Genomic DNA, 17409 nt, shown 5'->3' with positions numbered 1-17409 from the left:
GAATCAGAGAGAGAGAACACTTGACTCACTTCTCTTGGGCAAAAACATCAAAGGTGGCAGAGAGTGGTCAGTTCCTACAGTGGGTGAGGCCGAAGCAGAGGCTTCAAAGGCAGATGCAGGCAGCAGGTGACAGAGTGCAGGGCCAGGGGTGGGGCGGTGTTGGGATCCAGCCCCAGCAGGTCCAGGGGTTCCCCACAGGTGTGGACAGAGTCGGTGAAGAATGAAGGACACAGAGGCAGTGTTTAGGTGATCATCATAGCCAGGTTCCTCTAGCCAGGATCTCCAGCGAGGTTCTGTGTTTATTGTCTTGTTACATCTGTATTTATACCAGTTGATTTTAATACTATCAATTCTATTCCAAAGGTTAGGGCGTTTCTTATCTCCATTCCAGGGAGTAAAGATTATGTAGCTTAAGCGTGATTGTTCTTGTTCGTAGTTAAAGTGATTAACTACCCGCCTGGCATTTAGTTAAGGGGTTTTATTCCCTCCCTAACTTCAGGGGAAAATCCCTACCTGGGGAAACAACCTTTCTCGGAGAGGTGACCTTGGTTAAAACACATAGCGCCAAGAAGGTGAAATGACAGCGCATGTAAATCAGAGGCCACCTCTCGGATTGGATTGTTTACGACTCTGAAGAAGACTGACAAGCAATGACAGCGAGCATAGCTATAAACATAGTGGATGGAGTGCACAAGGAGCCTTGGTCCTGTAGAAGGTTGCTGGCCTCTTCAGTCAAGGGATTCCAGCTGGCCTCAAGTCGGGGGTTTGGTTGTCCTTGTTGATCTGGCTAGCGGGCGGCGTATGCCATATACACCAGGTCCCTTGAAACATATGCTGTGCAGGTGTTTCTTCCCTGCAGCGACTGTGTCAAGCAGCAAGGGATCATGGCAGTGACCCCACCACTGTGACCCCTCCACCCGGGATGGTCGCGATGACCCACACCTGGCTCGGCAGTGGATGTCAGAATCTGTGGGGAGACCTGGGCACATTTCTATTTTACCTTCAAATTATGAAGGAACAATTTCTTTAATACAATCAGTTTGATGTCAAAACCTTATTTTCAATTACAAAAGGCATTCCAGAAAGCGCTGATTAAAAAAATGGTGCTTATAAGATTAATTTGACTGTAAATGAGCAGATACATTTCTATTAAATGTTGGTAAAAGTTTACATAAATGAAAGAAAAGGAAAGAAAGAGCTGGAGCGGTGGGGAGGGAGGGGAGGAAAGGGGGAGGGCAGCCTCACGCTCTCACTGAGGGCGGCAGCCAGAGGGGCTGTGGTGCAGGAACCAGGATGTGGGCTGCAGCCTGCCAGTGAGGGTGAGAGGGGCTGCAGCAGCCTGAGGCCAGTGTGGGAGGCCCCTCCCCCTCCCAGGGCCCAAGCTCAGCTTGAGGAGAGAGACCGAGCACTGACACGGGTTTCGATCCAGCTCAAGCCAGCGAGCTTTCTTCCTTCCCTCCCTCTCTGCACTCAGAAAGCTCTGTGACCTCAGGGCTCTTTGTGTGCACGACCAGGACTGAAAAAGCCACTGGTGGTGTGGACGAAAGGGGCCACATGCTGACCTGACAGCTCAGGGGAGGCCTGCATGGCGGGCTTGCAAACTCAGACCTAAAGTAACCGCAAAGGATGGTCTGAAATTACACTTTAACTAAAAGCAATTATGGTGGGCAGTTACGTCCTAGGCCAGTATCTTCACTGACAAGGTCAACCTTTACCTTAACTGAGCCTGTCTGTCTTTTTGCATCTATGATAACACATCCTTGAAATGTCTGGGTAACTTCTAACTTCCCTTTTTCCAGACCCCTTGGGGCACAACCTAATGTGCTGGGCGCCAGGACAGAGACCACAGATTCCTTCATTGTTATCATGTTAATTGCTAACTGTTGGCTATCCTGCACCCACCTAAGTATGTGTCCATCATTTTACATTTTGTCCAATCCCAGAGGTTTCCCCCTTTGCTTTCTCCCACCTCTCTAGCCTATCACCAATGGATTTCATGTGACCCACCTACGTCTCCTCCTTTGATTGCAATGTATAAAAACAGAGGAAAACCCGCCATGCTCTGGAGCACTATCCCAATCCATTGAGATACTACTTCCCAGCAATTGTCGACAGTTTGGCTCAAATAAACTCACAATATTCTTTCCAGGTTTGAATGTTTTTTATGTTAACAGTGGTGCACACTCAGCCTTGGGCTTGTGACCGCAGCTTCTGTGTGACGGGCCCTGTTGAAACGCTGCTTCTTTCCCTCTAGAAGAAGCACCATGGTGAATTTAATCTAATAATATATTAAAAGAAATATCACAATGATCAAGTACAGTTTATTTCAGGAATGCAGGGTTGGTTTAACAAATCATGCTGTGCTAGGGCCAGGGGCCTGACAAAGAAGAATTACTGAGTAGGCTGAGGGGCAGGGACCATGAGAGAGAAAAATTGCTAATTATTTTGCTAGAAAAGCAATGTGTTATGATTAAACCCAGCCAGGTGTGACCCTGCTCATAAATTTTATGTAAACTTTTTACCCTGCCAGTACCAGGAACGGCTAATGAACCGCTTTGCAGTTTGTTTTTTCTTTTTAAAAAAAAATACTTTGTAGTGTTGCAGATAAAAGGTCTTGCTGTACTCTTGGTCAGCACTGCAAGCTGTGATGCTCCTACAGGAGGGACGCGGCTGCAGTCAGCTGGCCAGCTTAATAAAGGCTCTTAAAATTTAAATTCTGGGTCAGTGGTCTATCTCACTGAGCTAACCCATAACATTTGGAGGACCCCTTATTTAGGGCAGGAGGCTTTCCTCCGGTAGGGGTGAGAGGGACCCCCTACTTAAGGCAGGAGGCTCTCCCCCATTTATTGCCAGGCACTCAGTGAGATACCCCACATCCCTGTGGGGAACAACTACCAAGGAGGCCGCCAGTCTCCGTCCCAGGTCCCAGGGAGGCAGAGGAGACTCCACCCAAAAACTTTCAATTCGGAAACCGAGCCACCTGGACTCTCAAGACAGGTAAGGACCGGTCGTTAAACAGGAATTGGGACATCCCATGGAAGGACCTATATGGAGGGCTGGACACAGCGGTACTCCTGGTCCTGACCCGCGGCCACGACGGTGGCTGGGGTCCCTGGTTCATGCGGCTGTAGGCTGCACCCGGTTTGTCTGTCTGGTGTTTGTTGTCTGGTATTTGTTGTCTTGGTGTTTGTTGTCAAAAAGTCGTCACCCTGCTGTGTGCACTCTGCTGCAATGTTTTTGAAAAGTTTTCAGGACTTCAAGGAGCAAGCTGCAGGTTCTGGGCAACCTTAGGTTGCATTTGGCTGATTTGTTTTGTCTTTGTTCTTTGTTGTCTTTGTCTTCGTCAAATGGGATAGGGTCAGTCATCTTCGTCAACCCCCTATCAGTCAGGCCCACTCCGGGTGAGTGGAAGGGGAGCTTGATCACCTCCCAGGAAGCTATAGAGCTCCCTCAGGAATTGGGAAATTGTTAGGAATTGGGTGGATTGTTTAAACTCTGAGTGAATGTCTGGTGAAAGTGTGTGAGTGTGGAGGGAGGGGGCCTGCCCTCTCCTCTCCTTTGTGTGGCTCCACGACTTCAGTTACGGAGTCCGAGTGGGCCCCAACCTGAGGTTCCGAGATTCGTCATATGGCATAATGGTGACTCACCCCCACGTGGAGGTGACCAGGCCCGGGGTTTATACGGGTGCACCTTAGCTAAGACGAATCTAAGCTCCCAAGGAACTCGGCCAGGCGGGCATCTGAGTGAGGATCTGTGAAAATAGGTCACCCCCTCCCTTGTCTGTCTCTCGCCACCGATCATCATGGGGTCGGGACAAAGTTTGTTTGTGTAGCACTAGCCAAATTACTACAGAGAAGGGGGACTGGATACAGCTCCAGCCTGGGCTAGTCTACTAAAAAAGTGTAAATACTGGTGTTTGCCTTAGCTGCTCATTACTGGTCTGTGTGAAGTGAAAGCTACTTTGATTTATTCTACTTTTCTGTTGATATGCTTGGCTGAACGTTTGGGCTGGACCTGGGATAGTCTGCAAAAGTCTCTTAGCAGCTGCAAGAATTATTTTTTTTCTCAGAGTCTTTTGCTCACTATTAAAGGGGAATCAGCCCACTTAGTTAATATAAATTTCTGTCTATCAGTTGCTCTTACCTGGGTTGTAAATTTGCTGTATTAAATTGACATTTTGAAGTTCTAGGGTAGATTTAAAGGCTAAAATAAAGGCTGACTAGGTTCCAAGATTGCTTGGTTCTGAGATTGTTTATAAAAAAAAAAAAAAAAAAAAAAAAAAGCAAGAGAGAAGTCTTTTCAAGTTAGCTATTTTCTTAGCAAATTAACAAAGTAGTAAATTTCAAAGAACTTGTTATTTATGGTTTTCTTATCTCTTTGGTGGACACAAAGGGCTTACAGCTCTGCAGGGAGGAGAGATTTACTGGCCCTGACCCTGCCTGTGATGTGTTTTGTTTGACTTGCTGTTTTCAGTTATTTACTAGAATCCTCATAGAGGACATGGTCTTTCCCTTCCTCCCTCATCCTGATTCTGAAAGTATCTGGAACTGGATTTCAGGTGGCCTCCAGGCTTTCTGTCTGCAAGAAATCTCCCTATGCACCCGTTATCTTTCCAGGCCGACTAAGAGTCATATTTCCCCACAGGTCGGACCCTAGCCTCAGGGAGGGAGGGCTACTATAGGAGCAGTCTGTAGTTTTCTTCGAAACTCCCACAGTTTAAAGGGAGACAAACAACTGAACTAGGGGATGGGGAATTGGTCGGAGAAATCGAGAGTAAAAGAGAAAAAATCTGTGAGGGAAAGCAACGGGCCTGGGCTGAAAGAAGGGGGGTGGGGGTGTTGGCAGTTATGTTACTGGCTGAAGACCTAACAGGTGCCTTATCAATTAACTTCAAGGTCACAAGTTTTCTGTGAACACAAATGCTAATTGTTCACTTTTGATAATCATTAAAGAATTAAGGTTTCTAAGAATAAAGAATACTAATACATTAAAAAAAAAAACAAAAACTAAACTCCCAGGAGAAAAGAGGAGGAGAAAAAGAGCTAAAGTCCACAGCTGCCCTGGTGATTTAGAACTGTTTGCTAGGCAGACTCAGCCCCTGAGAGCCAGGTCAAAGAAGGGGGGCTGGATGCCTGAGCTGCCCGCTGTGGCCCTGAAAGAAGAAGCAGCAGTGAGAGAAGTGGGGAAAGCAGAAATTTACCTGACACTAGAGCTGCCCAATGAGTAATGAGTGTTTTACAACAAGCAATACAAAACTTAGGCCTTTGGCTTGCTGGCTACAGCAGTTAAAACAGAAGCTAGTGACTGCCCGGGATCTTTAAAAGCTGCAGATAGAGCTAATGAAAGCTCCCTGTTTGCAAATGTACTGAAAGGGTTTAGTACCTGTTGCTGCTGGAAGAGGAGGGGCTGATATCCCCTTCCAGTGCACTCCCTTGGAAGAGGCCTGGTTGCTGCTCTGCCACAAAGGGGACTGATGGGAAGACAAGGATAGCAGGGCCCTGTAACTAATAAACACGGTTAACAAAAGGGCAAAGAAAAGAGCACTCTCCCTGGACCTGGGAGCCATCAGGACTTTGAAATTCTCCAAGAGAGGAGGAGTCTGACTCAGAGACTGGCCGAAACCTCATTGGGTTAGGAGAACCAGAGACTGATATTGAACTTATAGACTGCAGTTTGCTAGGCAGAGGTCCAAGCCCAGTGGTATAGGGGTTAAGCTACCTGTATACAGCAAAACAACCTTCTTCTGTGCCAGGATACATATTAAGGAAATTGGACAGACTGTGTTTATAGCTAGAAAGAAGAACTGGCTGCAGTGCACAGCCCTGACAATAACCTGCAGAAAACTGTATAAAAGACTTAAGTGATGCCTGCATCTTCATGGATATGGCTCCAGAGAGACAAAGACAATTTTTCCTTATAAAGGCAAGGTCAAGTAGTCCTTAGTAGTCTTTGGGAGTAACTGGCAAGTGTCCAGTCTCCCACACTGAGGACCATTGTTATGGCTATGTGTAAGCTGTCCTGGAAGAAGGCTATGTGGGGTGAACCCAAAAAGTAAAGGGTGTCTAGCTGCCGAGAGGGCAGTTGCCCAGGTGGGCAAAGAAGAATACCCATCAGGTTTTGGTCTCCATTGAGAGACAGTTGACAGTTGGCAGCCTGCACTGTCTTGTAGGCCTGTGTGATCATGCCCACATCAGGGGTGATACAAACCTCAACTGTAGGAAACTGGGGAAGGCCTGTTTGGAACAGAAGGAAGTAGTGAAGTGGTGAGTACTAGCCCTCTGTTACAGGAATTACAGACCCTGTGAGGTCCTGTGACATATAAAACCCTGTAAAGTAATAAAGCTCCTTTAGTCCATTCCAAGAAAACAAGTCAAGTAAGGGGAGCCCTACTACAGGGACAGCTATAACTGTCTATTTGAGTATAGACACATTATAAATTTCTTACTGCCATTTAAAGACAATTACTCTGAAGAGTCCATGAAAAGGGAATGGCGAGGAAAATCAGAAAATCTTAGAGCAGGTCAGTATGTTTTTCTCCTTATATAATTCCTCCGAAATTTGGCAATGCGTAATAAATCATGGCAATACATTTCTTTGCATAGATTCAATAAGACTGATTCCTAATAGTGGTTTTATTAACGGGAAACTTTGACTAAAATATCATGATTTAAAGAGACCTGTCTGGACTCTGAAGACTTGAAGCCAATAAGAGTGCCACAGGCCGGGGCCGGTTTGGCTCAGTGGATGGAGCGTCAGCCTGCGGACTGAAGGGTCCCGGGTTCGATTCTGGTCAGGGGCATGTGCCTGGGTTGTGGGCACATCTACAGTGGGGGATGTGCAGGAGGCAGCTGATTGGTGTTTCTCTCTCATCGATGTTTCTGACTCTCTATCTCCCTTCCTCTCTGTAAAAAAATCAATAAAATATATTAAAAAAAAAAAAAAAAGAGTGCCACGGGAAAAGCCTGGTATCCTGCTTCGGAGCCCTGAAGATGGCTGGCACTGGAGCATCAGGCCCATGCCCTACCATCACTGGCGGTTGGTCAGAGTAGAAGGGGAGCAATAAGGATGCCTCTGCGTCCCTGCGGAACCCCCACTCACTCTGGGCCACAACGAGTAGGAGGACTACTGAGATGGGCCTTAAAGCCTAGAGCGTGGGCTCAGGTGGAGTTGCTACAGGTGAGGGATTCACCTAACTCAGCAGATACTGCAGGCAGGCCTAATGGCAGCTGGATGGCTTGGCTTCCTGGCCCTTAGGGGCACATTAAGATTCAATCATAAAATTCCGGCAAAAGTAGTCAGTTACCATTCTTATTGTGTTTATGCAAACGATCAGGCCAAATTGAATATAGTAGATAAAATGGTCTTGATTTGGCTTTTTGTTAACCATAGAGGAATTTTAAGGAGAAAAATCCTATTTCAATAGAGACTGTTAAAACTGAAATGTTTTCCTTCCCTTCCACCAGACCATCTGTTACAATTTGTCTCTGCCAGCTCACAAGCCCACCTCCTTCTATGCCCAGGACAGCAGAAAGCCTGAGTGGAAAGTGACCTCTGACCAGACATACCTGCTGCAGATCACCCTCAAGAAGACAGTGGACCTGGCCAATCAACCTACTCCAAAGGATTCAGAGAACACCTTGCTGAATTCTTCCTTACACTTTCTTTCTTATCTTCTCTTAAAGGCAAAATGCTCTGGTATTTCTGGATAATCATTGTTTTTATCTTTCTAGTAATTCTCATTTTGTCTTTTTATGAGTGCCGCAGGAACCCGAGGCTAGTCCCAGGAGGAGAACTCTTCTGCCTTTGCTGGAATACAGAAGCACCATAAAATTACTGCTTCCTACACTAAAGAGGAACAAGATGAATAAGACAAAATTCCCTACAAACCTCTCCAAGAGGAAGAAACGGGATGTTAACCCCTTGGACATCGTCCCTTTCCAGCAGGAAGTAGTAAAAGATCAATTGACACCCCTGTTCACCGTAACATCCCATGGTTGTTGTACCACAAGGCTGAAAAGCTTGTGGAACAAGGCGCGGGGTGGGAGGTGGTGAAGGAAAACCCCTATCCTGTAGGACTACTGTTTGGAGCTGCTGTTCTTTGGACGGCCTCTTATTCTAGAAGATAAGTTTGCTTCCTAGCCCATTTTAGCCTGCTTAAATAATGGGGGAGATAGACTTGGCTGTCTGGCCTTGTAGGTCAGAGACTAGATACACCAAATGCCATGCCAGGGGCATTTTTGATTGGATAGAACTGTGTAGTTTTCAAGGCCGCCGCCAGCAAGTGCACGAAGGGCTGGCTCTTCCATAGAAAGGGAAGTTCTGCTTGTGGCTTTGCTTAGAATTTAAATTCATTTCCCTGGGCCCACCGTGGTGAATAAAATGTAACTCCAGAATCTTAGAAGAGGAGGCTGAATCAAAGATTTGATTCGGGCATAAGACCAGTAGGGAATGTGCTAGGGCCAGGGGCCTGACAAAGAAGAATTACTGAGTAGGCTGAGGGGCAGGGACCATGAGAGAGAAAAATTGCTAATTATCTCGCTAGAAAAGCAATGTGTTATGTTTAAACCCAGCCAGGTGTGACCCTGCTCGTAAATTTTATGTAAACTTTTTACCCTGCCAGGACCAGGAACGGCTAATGAACTGCTTTGCAGTTTGTTTTTTATTTTTTTAAAAAGTGCTTTGTAGTGTTGCAGATAAAAGGTCTTGCTGTACTCTTGGTCAACACTGCAAGCTGTGATGCTCCTATGGGAGGGGTGCGGCTGCAGTCAGCTGACCAGCTTAATAAAGGCTCTTAAAATTTAAATTCTGAGTCGGTGGTCTATCTCGCTGAGCTAATCCATAACAATGCCACCGATGTAATTTATAATTTATATGGTTTTACTTTTTCAGTAAAGTATATAAACATCTGAATGGATGCTGAAGAAGCACTTGACAATACAACTATTTTCACTAAAAATGCCCAACAAACTAGAAAGAGAAGCGAATGTTCTCAACTTGTCAAAGGGCATCTAAGGAAAACCTACAGCCAACCTCATACTTAATGATGAAGACAACGCTTTCCCTCTAACATCACAAATGAAGCAAGAATGTCTCCCTCCACTTCCATGCAACATTGTACATGGCTGTAGCCAGTGCAAGGAGCTGAAATAAAACATCCACATTGGACATGGAAACGTTAAACTGTCTTTATTCACAAGCAACATGGTCATCTATGTAGAATATCTAGTGCAGTGCTTCTCAACCTTCCTAATGCCGCAACCCTTTAATACAGTTCCTCATGTTGTGGTGACCCCCAATTTCATTGTTACAAATTGAACTTAATTAAAGCATAGTGATTAATCACAAAACAATATGTAATTATATATGTGTTTTCCGATGGTCTTAGGTGACCCCTGTGAAAGGGTCTTTTGACCCCCAAAGGGATCGCGACCCACAGGTTGAGAACCGCTGATCTAGTGGGATCTACAAAATGCTACTAGAATTAGTAATTGGGTTTAAGAAGTATTCAGAGTACAAGATCAATACTGCATACCAAAAGCAACTGTATTTCTATATACACCAATAAACAACTGGACAGTTCAATGTTTAAAATACCATATACAATAACATTAAAAAATATAAAATACTTTAAGGATAAATCTAACAAAAGAAACGTTCATGGCTTGGAAGACTCATTATTATTAAGATGTCAATTCTTCCCAAATTGTCTATAAATTCAATGCAATCATAATCAAAATCCCATCAGGCATTTTGTAGTCAGAATTTGAGAAGCCACTTTGTATGGGAGTGCAAAGGCACAAGAATAGCCATACTTTCTTTAAAAATTTATCCCAGCCTGGCTTGTGTGGCTCAGTGGTTGAGCAGCAACCTATAAAACAGGAAGTCATGGTTCGATTCCTGGTCAGGGCAAATGCCCAGGTTGCGGGTTCGATCCCCAGTGGGGGGCATGCTGGAGGCAGCTGGTCAATGATTCTCTCTCATCTTTGATGTTTCTATCTCTCTCTCCTTCTCCCTTCCTCTCTGAAATCAATAAAGATTTTTTTAAAGTGTATCCCAGCCATAGCCCTTCTGAGTATTTATCCAACAGAAATAAAAGCACAGGTCCACACAATGACATATATGTAAATGTTCACAGCAGCTTTATGTGTAACAGCCCAAACCAGGAAACAACCCAGAAGACTAGCAACCGTCGAACAGGCAAGCCGCCATGCATGTCCGCACAGGGACCGCTGCTGAGCAATAAGCAAGGCAGAAGCGTGAATGCGGCAACAAGAGGCGTGAATCTCCAAATCATCACTGAGTCTGAGAAGCCAGACCAAAAGGAGCACCTGTCATGCAGTATTGCATCCATGTCACCTGGGAAATGTAGCCAACCTCAGTGACAGCAGGCAGACCCATGGCGGCCGGGGCGGGGGAGAGGCAGGAGGCGGGATGCCGTGCACGGGGCACAGGGAGGCTCTGGGGTGTGGAGAGGTGCATTATCTTGACTGCAGCCAGGTTTCACAAGCGTGTGTATATGCCAGAACTTACCACATCTCACAATTTAAATACAGTCAGTCAGCTCACCTCAGTCCATCTGCTTTTTCAAGGCACACACACAGCAAGAGCCGAAAGGACGCAAGGCTCAGGAAGTGCTCAGGAGGGCAGTGCTTCTCACCCTGGCTTCCCACTAAAACCACCTTAAGTCTGAATGCCCCAGACCAATGAAGTCTCTCTCTCCCTCTCTCTCTTTCTCTCTCTCTCTCTCTCTCTCTCTCTCTCTCTCTCTCTCTCTCTCTCTCTCTCTCCCTCTCTCTCCAAAACCTCTCCCTCTCCCTTCTTCTCTGAAATCTATAAAAATAAATTGTTTTAATATATTTTTATTGATTTCAGAGAGGAAGGGAGAGGGAGCGAGAGATAGAAACATCAATGATTAGAGAGAATCTTCGATCGGCTGCTTCCTGCACACCCCGTACTGGGGATCAAACATGTGCTCTGATGGGGAATTGAACCATGACCTCCTGGTTCATAGGTCGACACTCAACCACTGAGTCGCACTGGCTGGGCCCAAATGTCTATATTCGCAATAAGTCCCTTAGGCTCCCAAGGTTTCAGAACCACCACTGACCCACCAGCTAAAGAGGAGATATATATATTTGATTTCAGAGAGGGAGAGAGAGATAGAAACGTCAATGATGAGAGAGACTCATTGATCAACGGCATCCTGCAGATCAAGCCCACAACCAGGCATGTGCCCTTGACCGGAATCAAACCCAGGACCCTTCGGTCCACAGGCCGACGCTCTATCCACTGAACCAAACCAACTAGGGCTGAAGAGGACACCTACTGAAAACATCCTAGCCCTGGCTGGTTTGGCTCAGTTGATGGCGCATCGGCCTGCAGAACGAAGGGTCCTGGGTTCAATTCCGGTCAAGGGCATGTACCTAGGCTGTAGTCTCTATCCCTGGCCCTGGTCAGTACGTGTGCAGGAGGCAACCAATCAGTGTGTCTCTCTCAATTGATGTTTCTCTGTGTGTGTGTCTCTCCCCCTCTCTTTCACTCTCTCTAAATATCAATGGGAAAATATCCTCAGGTGAGGATGAACAACCACAACAAAAAAAGAAACATCCTAAACCCCCACCCAGTCTCACGCTCCAGTTTTGCAACTGAGTGGAGAGGGATGGTGTGTTTTAATTGATGAAGGGCTTCTGCTGCCAGTTTATCGTGCATGCAGGTGGGCGCAGGGCAGCTCTGGGGGAGGAAGGTACATGGTCCAGAGGGGCCTGGGCTGAGACCTCCTCCCCCCCAGTGGCTTCACAAAGCTCAGAACACCAAGGCCATCCCCCAGCAGAAGAGGGACGTTCCCACAGGCATGTCCTTTGACAAGAAGTGAGTCCCAGGGCCCTTGATGTCTCTGCCACCTGCGCTCATGACGTCATGGAAACTTGTGTGTGGCTGGGTCCCCGAACTAGCAGCCGCCTCAGCTGTGGCGAGGGAGCCAAAGCTCAGGAAGTGCTGCTGGGCCGCCTGGAGGCAGCAAGTAGCCGGGGGCATGGTGGGCCAACCCTGCCCCCAGGAGCCCACCAGGTCAGAAGCACCGTGAGCCAAGCTGTAATGAGAGATTGCCCATCACCGGGTCCATGGGGGCCAAAGGAAGGAAAGCGATGAAGAGAAAACACACGTGGGCAGGGAGGGCAAGGACCCTGCCAAATCAGCACAGCTCCGAGGCCTGGCCCAGCAGCTTTGAAAAGCGCAGGAGCTGCCGCGTGCAAGGAGACATCTTTATTGGCTGAGCAGGAAGAGAAGGGACCGGCAGCTGGTGCTCCATCAGTCTCAGGTTCACCTGCTCCGAGGCCAGCTCTCACCAAGGTGACTGTACTGAGCATCGTTCCGGTCTCTGAGGGGCTAAGAGAGGAGAAGGGGCAGGGGCAGGGCTCCCCAGGGGGCCCCAGCCGGCCGCTGAGAGCTGGCGCCTGGCCTTTCCAGATACCAGCCCCAGTAAACTCCCACTGGGACCCTTCATACACGCACATCACCCCTAGTGTCCACTTCTGCATCACCCCCCCCCCCCCATCCCATCTCTCCCGCCAGGGCTCACCTGGTAGAGCTGGTCGTTCCTCAGTAGAGCTTGAGTGTCAGCAGCTAGAAGAGCCAGGAAAGCGAGTTAGAAAGGCCTGGGGGGTGAGCTGTGAGACCCTGTGGACGCTGCAGGGGAGCTGCAGGCGGTCACAGCTCGGAAGGCTGTGTGAGCAACATGGGCACCCAAGTCCTTCGATAGCAGCTGTAAAAATCCTTAGGAGAGTGAGTCCCAACCCACTCCAGACCCACTGCTAGGCAGGGGCACCCCCACAACACACACACACACACACACACACACTCTCTCTCTCTCTCTCTCTCTCTCTCTCTGTCCCACCCACTTACCCCTGGGCAGCCTTCCAGTCTCGTGTCCAGCAAAGCAGTAGACTCCCAAAGCAAGGAGCAGGGTGGCGATGACATCGGTGACGATGATGCCGGCCAGGGTGGTAGGGTCCAGCTCCACGCAGTTCTGGCACACTAGACAGGGGGGCGGGGGGGATGGGGGGGCCTTTCAAGACCAGGAAGCCACCTCTGCCTCCTGGGGCAGCCCCAGGCTCTCTCCAGTCAAGACCTGAACTTAAGACCCTTGGAGAAAGGCCTGCGGGTGGCCTTGCTATATCCACCTCTACTCCTCCTCCCGACGCATCCCTGAGCAGGGCCCACAATAGTCAGCTTTATAGGAAATTAAACAAGGCAAAGGCCAAGCTGCTCTCCCAACAAAGCCCTACTGCTGGGGTCACAGGGCTCCTACTGCTCTTTCTTCCTTAGAGAAGTTCTCTCCAGCTCTGAGGGCCTGAGAATCTGGCTCCTACCATCATAGGAGGAGCCCCAGTTTGTTTAGAAAACAGATTGGTTCACCACGGCCCCCCGCCCCCCAGCTAGAAAGTTCTCACATCCAGAGGCCCCATCCATGCCAACCCAAGGCACGCACTTCGATAATATACTTGCAGGGTGTATATGTTGCCTTGTGCCTGCGTCTCATTGCACAGGTACACTCCCCGCGGGTCCAGGATGCGGCTCCCCAAGTCCAGACTTTGATTGTCCTGTAACTTGATCCCCGTCGTTCCCTCTAGCCAGGTGATGCCGGTGCAATTCAAAACCACTTTGTCCTCCAATTCCTCCACGAATTTCCGGAAGGGGCTCACTAAGGGGAAAAAATACTGTGATTGGAGCCACCTCTTTGATCTGCCCCAGACCCCGTGTTCTGCTGAGGCTCATACTTAAGAAAGACCGCTATTCAAGTCTAATTTATGGTTTCTTGCAAGAGAGAGGTCACAAGAGAAAGGCTTCAGGAGGCTGCCCATGAACCTCAGGGGCCAGGAAGGACACAAAGATGCGGCCCACGCCGAGGGTCGGCCCAGAAGAACAAAGAGTAAAGGAGGAACCCTAGAAATGGGTTCATCTGAGGACCTTCCTGGAAATGAATCCAGACCACTGATTCGAAGTAGGAGGGGAGCAGACGGGATGAATCTCAGAGGGGAGGGGCGTGGGGGGAGACAGTTACTGAAGAACTCATATGCATAACCTAGGGACACAGACAATAGGGTGGTGAAGGCCTGGAGAGGGAGGTAAGGTCTGCAATACTTTCAACAATAGCGATAAATTCAAAAATAGAATAAAGGACAGCAGGAGGGTAGCAGAGCCCGGGAAAGCACTCAGGAGGCATGAAAAAGCAGAGGCTCCTTGCTTGGAGATGCCTGCATTTTCCCTCCAGGGAAACTTCCAATTCTACTCCCCAGCCAACTTACAACGCTCCCACCTCAGCTTCTCCCCCTCTCCCTCCCCTTTCCTCACCCCAACAACAGTAAGCGAGATGGTGGGGGTGAGACCAGCCCCGGGGTTGAGCAGGGAATCCAGGGCAAATCCCATGTAAAGAGCTTTAGTTGTTCCACCCTCGCTGAAGGGGAGAAGGACGGAAAGGAAGGTGTATCAAATCTCCTCTTGGGGCTCCACACAAGGCAAGTCCTGCGGGGAGTTAGGGCTGGAGGCACGCACAGCACCTTCTAGAAACAGAGCATCTCCAGTCCACAGAGGCACTGGCATCGGCACCCCCAATCCCAGGGAGCGCGGGAGCTCCGTTCTCCCTGAGCTGCGCACTCAGCTACCCGTTTGGATACAAGGGCACCGTCCAGAAAGCCCAGCGCCTACACAGCAGGGCAAGAACCCATGTGTGCGCACTCGGGGAGAAGGTGCCTCAGACTTCATGGCCGACACGCATGTCCTGCTTGGGGCTGTTTCCGCTGAAAGTGCTGGGTGTCCCTAAGCAGCTAATCCCAGGTCACCTGGGACTGAGGGGGCCCTGGGACAGGAACCAGGCCAAGATGGGTTGGTCGCTCTTTCCCCAAACCTGCCCTCCCTTCTGCTCCTCCTAAAGCTAGTTCTTCTCTTCAAGCATTCCCCTGGGTGCTGGGCCACGGCCCCAGGAGGTGTCCCACGGGGGCCTCCTGACAAGAGGCCTGGATCCTAGAGGAGCAGTGCTGCCATTGTCGGCCAGTCTCGGGCACACACACCAACAATCCCTACAGACCTCCGGCCTGGGGCCTTCGGGGAGACACTCAAGGCCAAGATGAACCCTTCGCTGGAGCGGGTCAAAGCCAAGAGCTCATTTCGCAGACCCAGCGCCCCATCCAGCGCTCCCTCCTGGGCAGCCCTGCATGCCTGAGAGTCAGCCCCGGGAAGGACTGTCACCGCCTCGCTCCAGGTGTAATGTCCCCCTCGGTCTCTTCCCGCAGGTGCCGCCCCGTCCCTGGACAAGCCTTACCGTGGGAGAGAAGGGCGGCCAGCACCAGGCCAGCCAGAAACCTGCTGCACGCCATCTCTGAACAGAATTCAGCAGGAGGTAGACCGGCCCAGGGCTCCGGCCACGGGGAGAGCCGCCCTCCCCGCTGACTCGCAGGCCGGAAAGGGGCGGGTGGGGAGGCACCAGAAGACGCCTTGTTTGCTCTCTGCCTGGAGGATGGGAGATGGTGGGTGCGGGTGTGGGTGCTGGTGCGCCGGCTTCCGGTGGGGAGGGAGGTGGGATGGGAGGTGGGGGGGAAGGAAGCAGGTGCAAGTTGCTCTCTGCACAGGAAGTGTAGGGGTGGCGTGAAAGAGGCAGCAGAGAACATGGGGAAGGTTGCCTGATTTCTGGGAAGTAGAAGGAGGTTGAGGATGGTCCTTTCCTGGGTCATTGATGAAAAAAGAGAACTTGCCTGGTCTTTCGTGGGACCCTGCCCAGTCTTCTTTGAGCAGCCTGGGACAGCAAACCACGCGCTTACCTGCAGGAGGCTGGGCTTTGGAGCACCCCGCCCCCCCCCCAGAGATTCGAATCCCAGCTCCAACACTGCCTCCCCGCTGGGCCTGGGCCAGTGGTGGAATTTTCAGAGTCCAGTGCCCTCGGTATCACTATAAGGCTTGGCTTGGCTCCCTGCTTCTCCTCTATTTTTAATTACAATTGGCATTCAATGCTGTACCAGCTTCAGGTGCACAGAGAGTGGCTACATGTGTATATAACTTACCAAGTGACCCCTGCCCTGGTGCGTCTTGCACCCACCTGGCACAGTTAGTACATAGTTATTGCAATATTATTGATTATATTCCCTATGCTGTACTTCACATCCCTGTGACAATCTTGTAACTACCAACTTGTATATATATATATTTAATTGATTTCAGAGCAGAAGGGAGAAGGAGAGAAAGATAGATGATGAGAGAGAATCATTGATCGGCTGCCTCCTGCACACCCCACACTGGGGATCAAGCCCTCAGCCCGGGCATGTGCCTGGGCCAGGAATTGAACCATGACCTCCTGGTTCATAGGTCGACACTCAACCACTGAGCCATGTGGGCTGGGCTCAGTTTGCATTTCTTTGTTTCTGTACCTATCTCACCAGCCTTCCACCCCTCCCATCTGACAATCGTCAGTTTGTTTCTGTATCTATGAGTTTGTTTTGTTTGTTTATTCTACTTTTTTATTGCTTTTAGAGAGGGAGGAAGAGAAAGAGAGAGAGAGAGAGAGAAACATTGATATGAGAGAGATACATCATCAGTGGCCTCCCATATGCACCCCGACCGGGTATCAAACCCACAGCCTAGGTATGCGTTCTGACCGGGAATCGAACCCAAAGCCTTCCAGTGCAAGGACAACGCTCCAACCAACTGCGGCTCGCTGGTCAGGGCTGTGTATTCTGCTTTTGAGATGCCACATGTAAGTGAGACCATGTGGCACTTGTCCCTCTCGGTCTGACTCACTGCATCCAGGACAATACCCTCGAGGGCCATCCGTGTTGTTGTAAATAGTAAGATTTCATTCTTTTTCATGGTAAGCAGTTATTGCCATCCTATCCATTGTTTTCTGACTGTTTTTATAGTTTCTATTCCTCTCTTATTCTCTGGCTCCCTTCTTTTGTATTTTTTTCATTTTTATTGTTGAAAGTATTACATATGTCCCCATTTTCCCCATTGACCTCTTCTAGCCCGCCCCGCCCCCCACCCCAGGCCTCTTGCATGTTGTTGACTTTCTGTAGTGTTGTATCTTGTTTCCTCTGTATCTCTTGTAGATTTTTCAGTTTATGGTTTCCATGGGTTTTGTATATACCAAGCCATGTTTACACCTTCCATGTTAACTGGATGGTCGCTTAAGTTCAAACACTTTCTAAAATCACTATCATTTTTACTCACCCCTTCATATTTATGTTGTTATCATGTTTTTTTGTGTGTTTGTGTGTATCCTTTAATTTACTGTTGTAATTATTGTAATTATTGATTTCAGAGAGGAAGGGAGAGAGAAAGATAAAAACATCAATGATGAGAGAGAATCATTGATCGGCTGCCTCCTGCATGCCCCCTACTGGGGATCGACCCCACAACTTGGGC

At 49.0% G+C, this 17409-nt stretch overlaps 1 protein-coding gene across 1 annotated transcript; it reads right to left on the bottom strand.

Annotated features, from left to right (window-relative positions):
• Window positions 1-11498: 11498 nt before the first annotated feature.
• Window positions 11499-15504, bottom strand: CD3D (CD3d molecule). Its single transcript, XM_036324144.1, has 5 exons — window positions 15317-15504; window positions 13487-13699; window positions 12901-13032; window positions 12578-12621; window positions 11499-12384 (listed from the first exon to the last, which is right to left on the bottom strand). The coding sequence occupies exons 1-5, from the start codon at window positions 15369-15371 to the stop codon at window positions 12319-12321; spliced, it is 510 nt and encodes a 169-aa protein (XP_036180037.1). The 5' UTR covers window positions 15372-15504; the 3' UTR covers window positions 11499-12318.
• Window positions 15505-17409: the final 1905 nt, after the last annotated feature.

Source organism: Myotis myotis, unplaced genomic scaffold (assembly GCF_014108235.1).
Source record: "Myotis myotis isolate mMyoMyo1 unplaced genomic scaffold, mMyoMyo1.p scaffold_m19_p_10, whole genome shotgun sequence".
NCBI lineage: Eukaryota > Metazoa > Chordata > Mammalia > Chiroptera > Vespertilionidae > Myotis > Myotis myotis.
The sequence above is the reverse complement of the archived record's forward strand: the minus strand, read 5'-3'. Positions and strand labels throughout refer to the sequence as shown.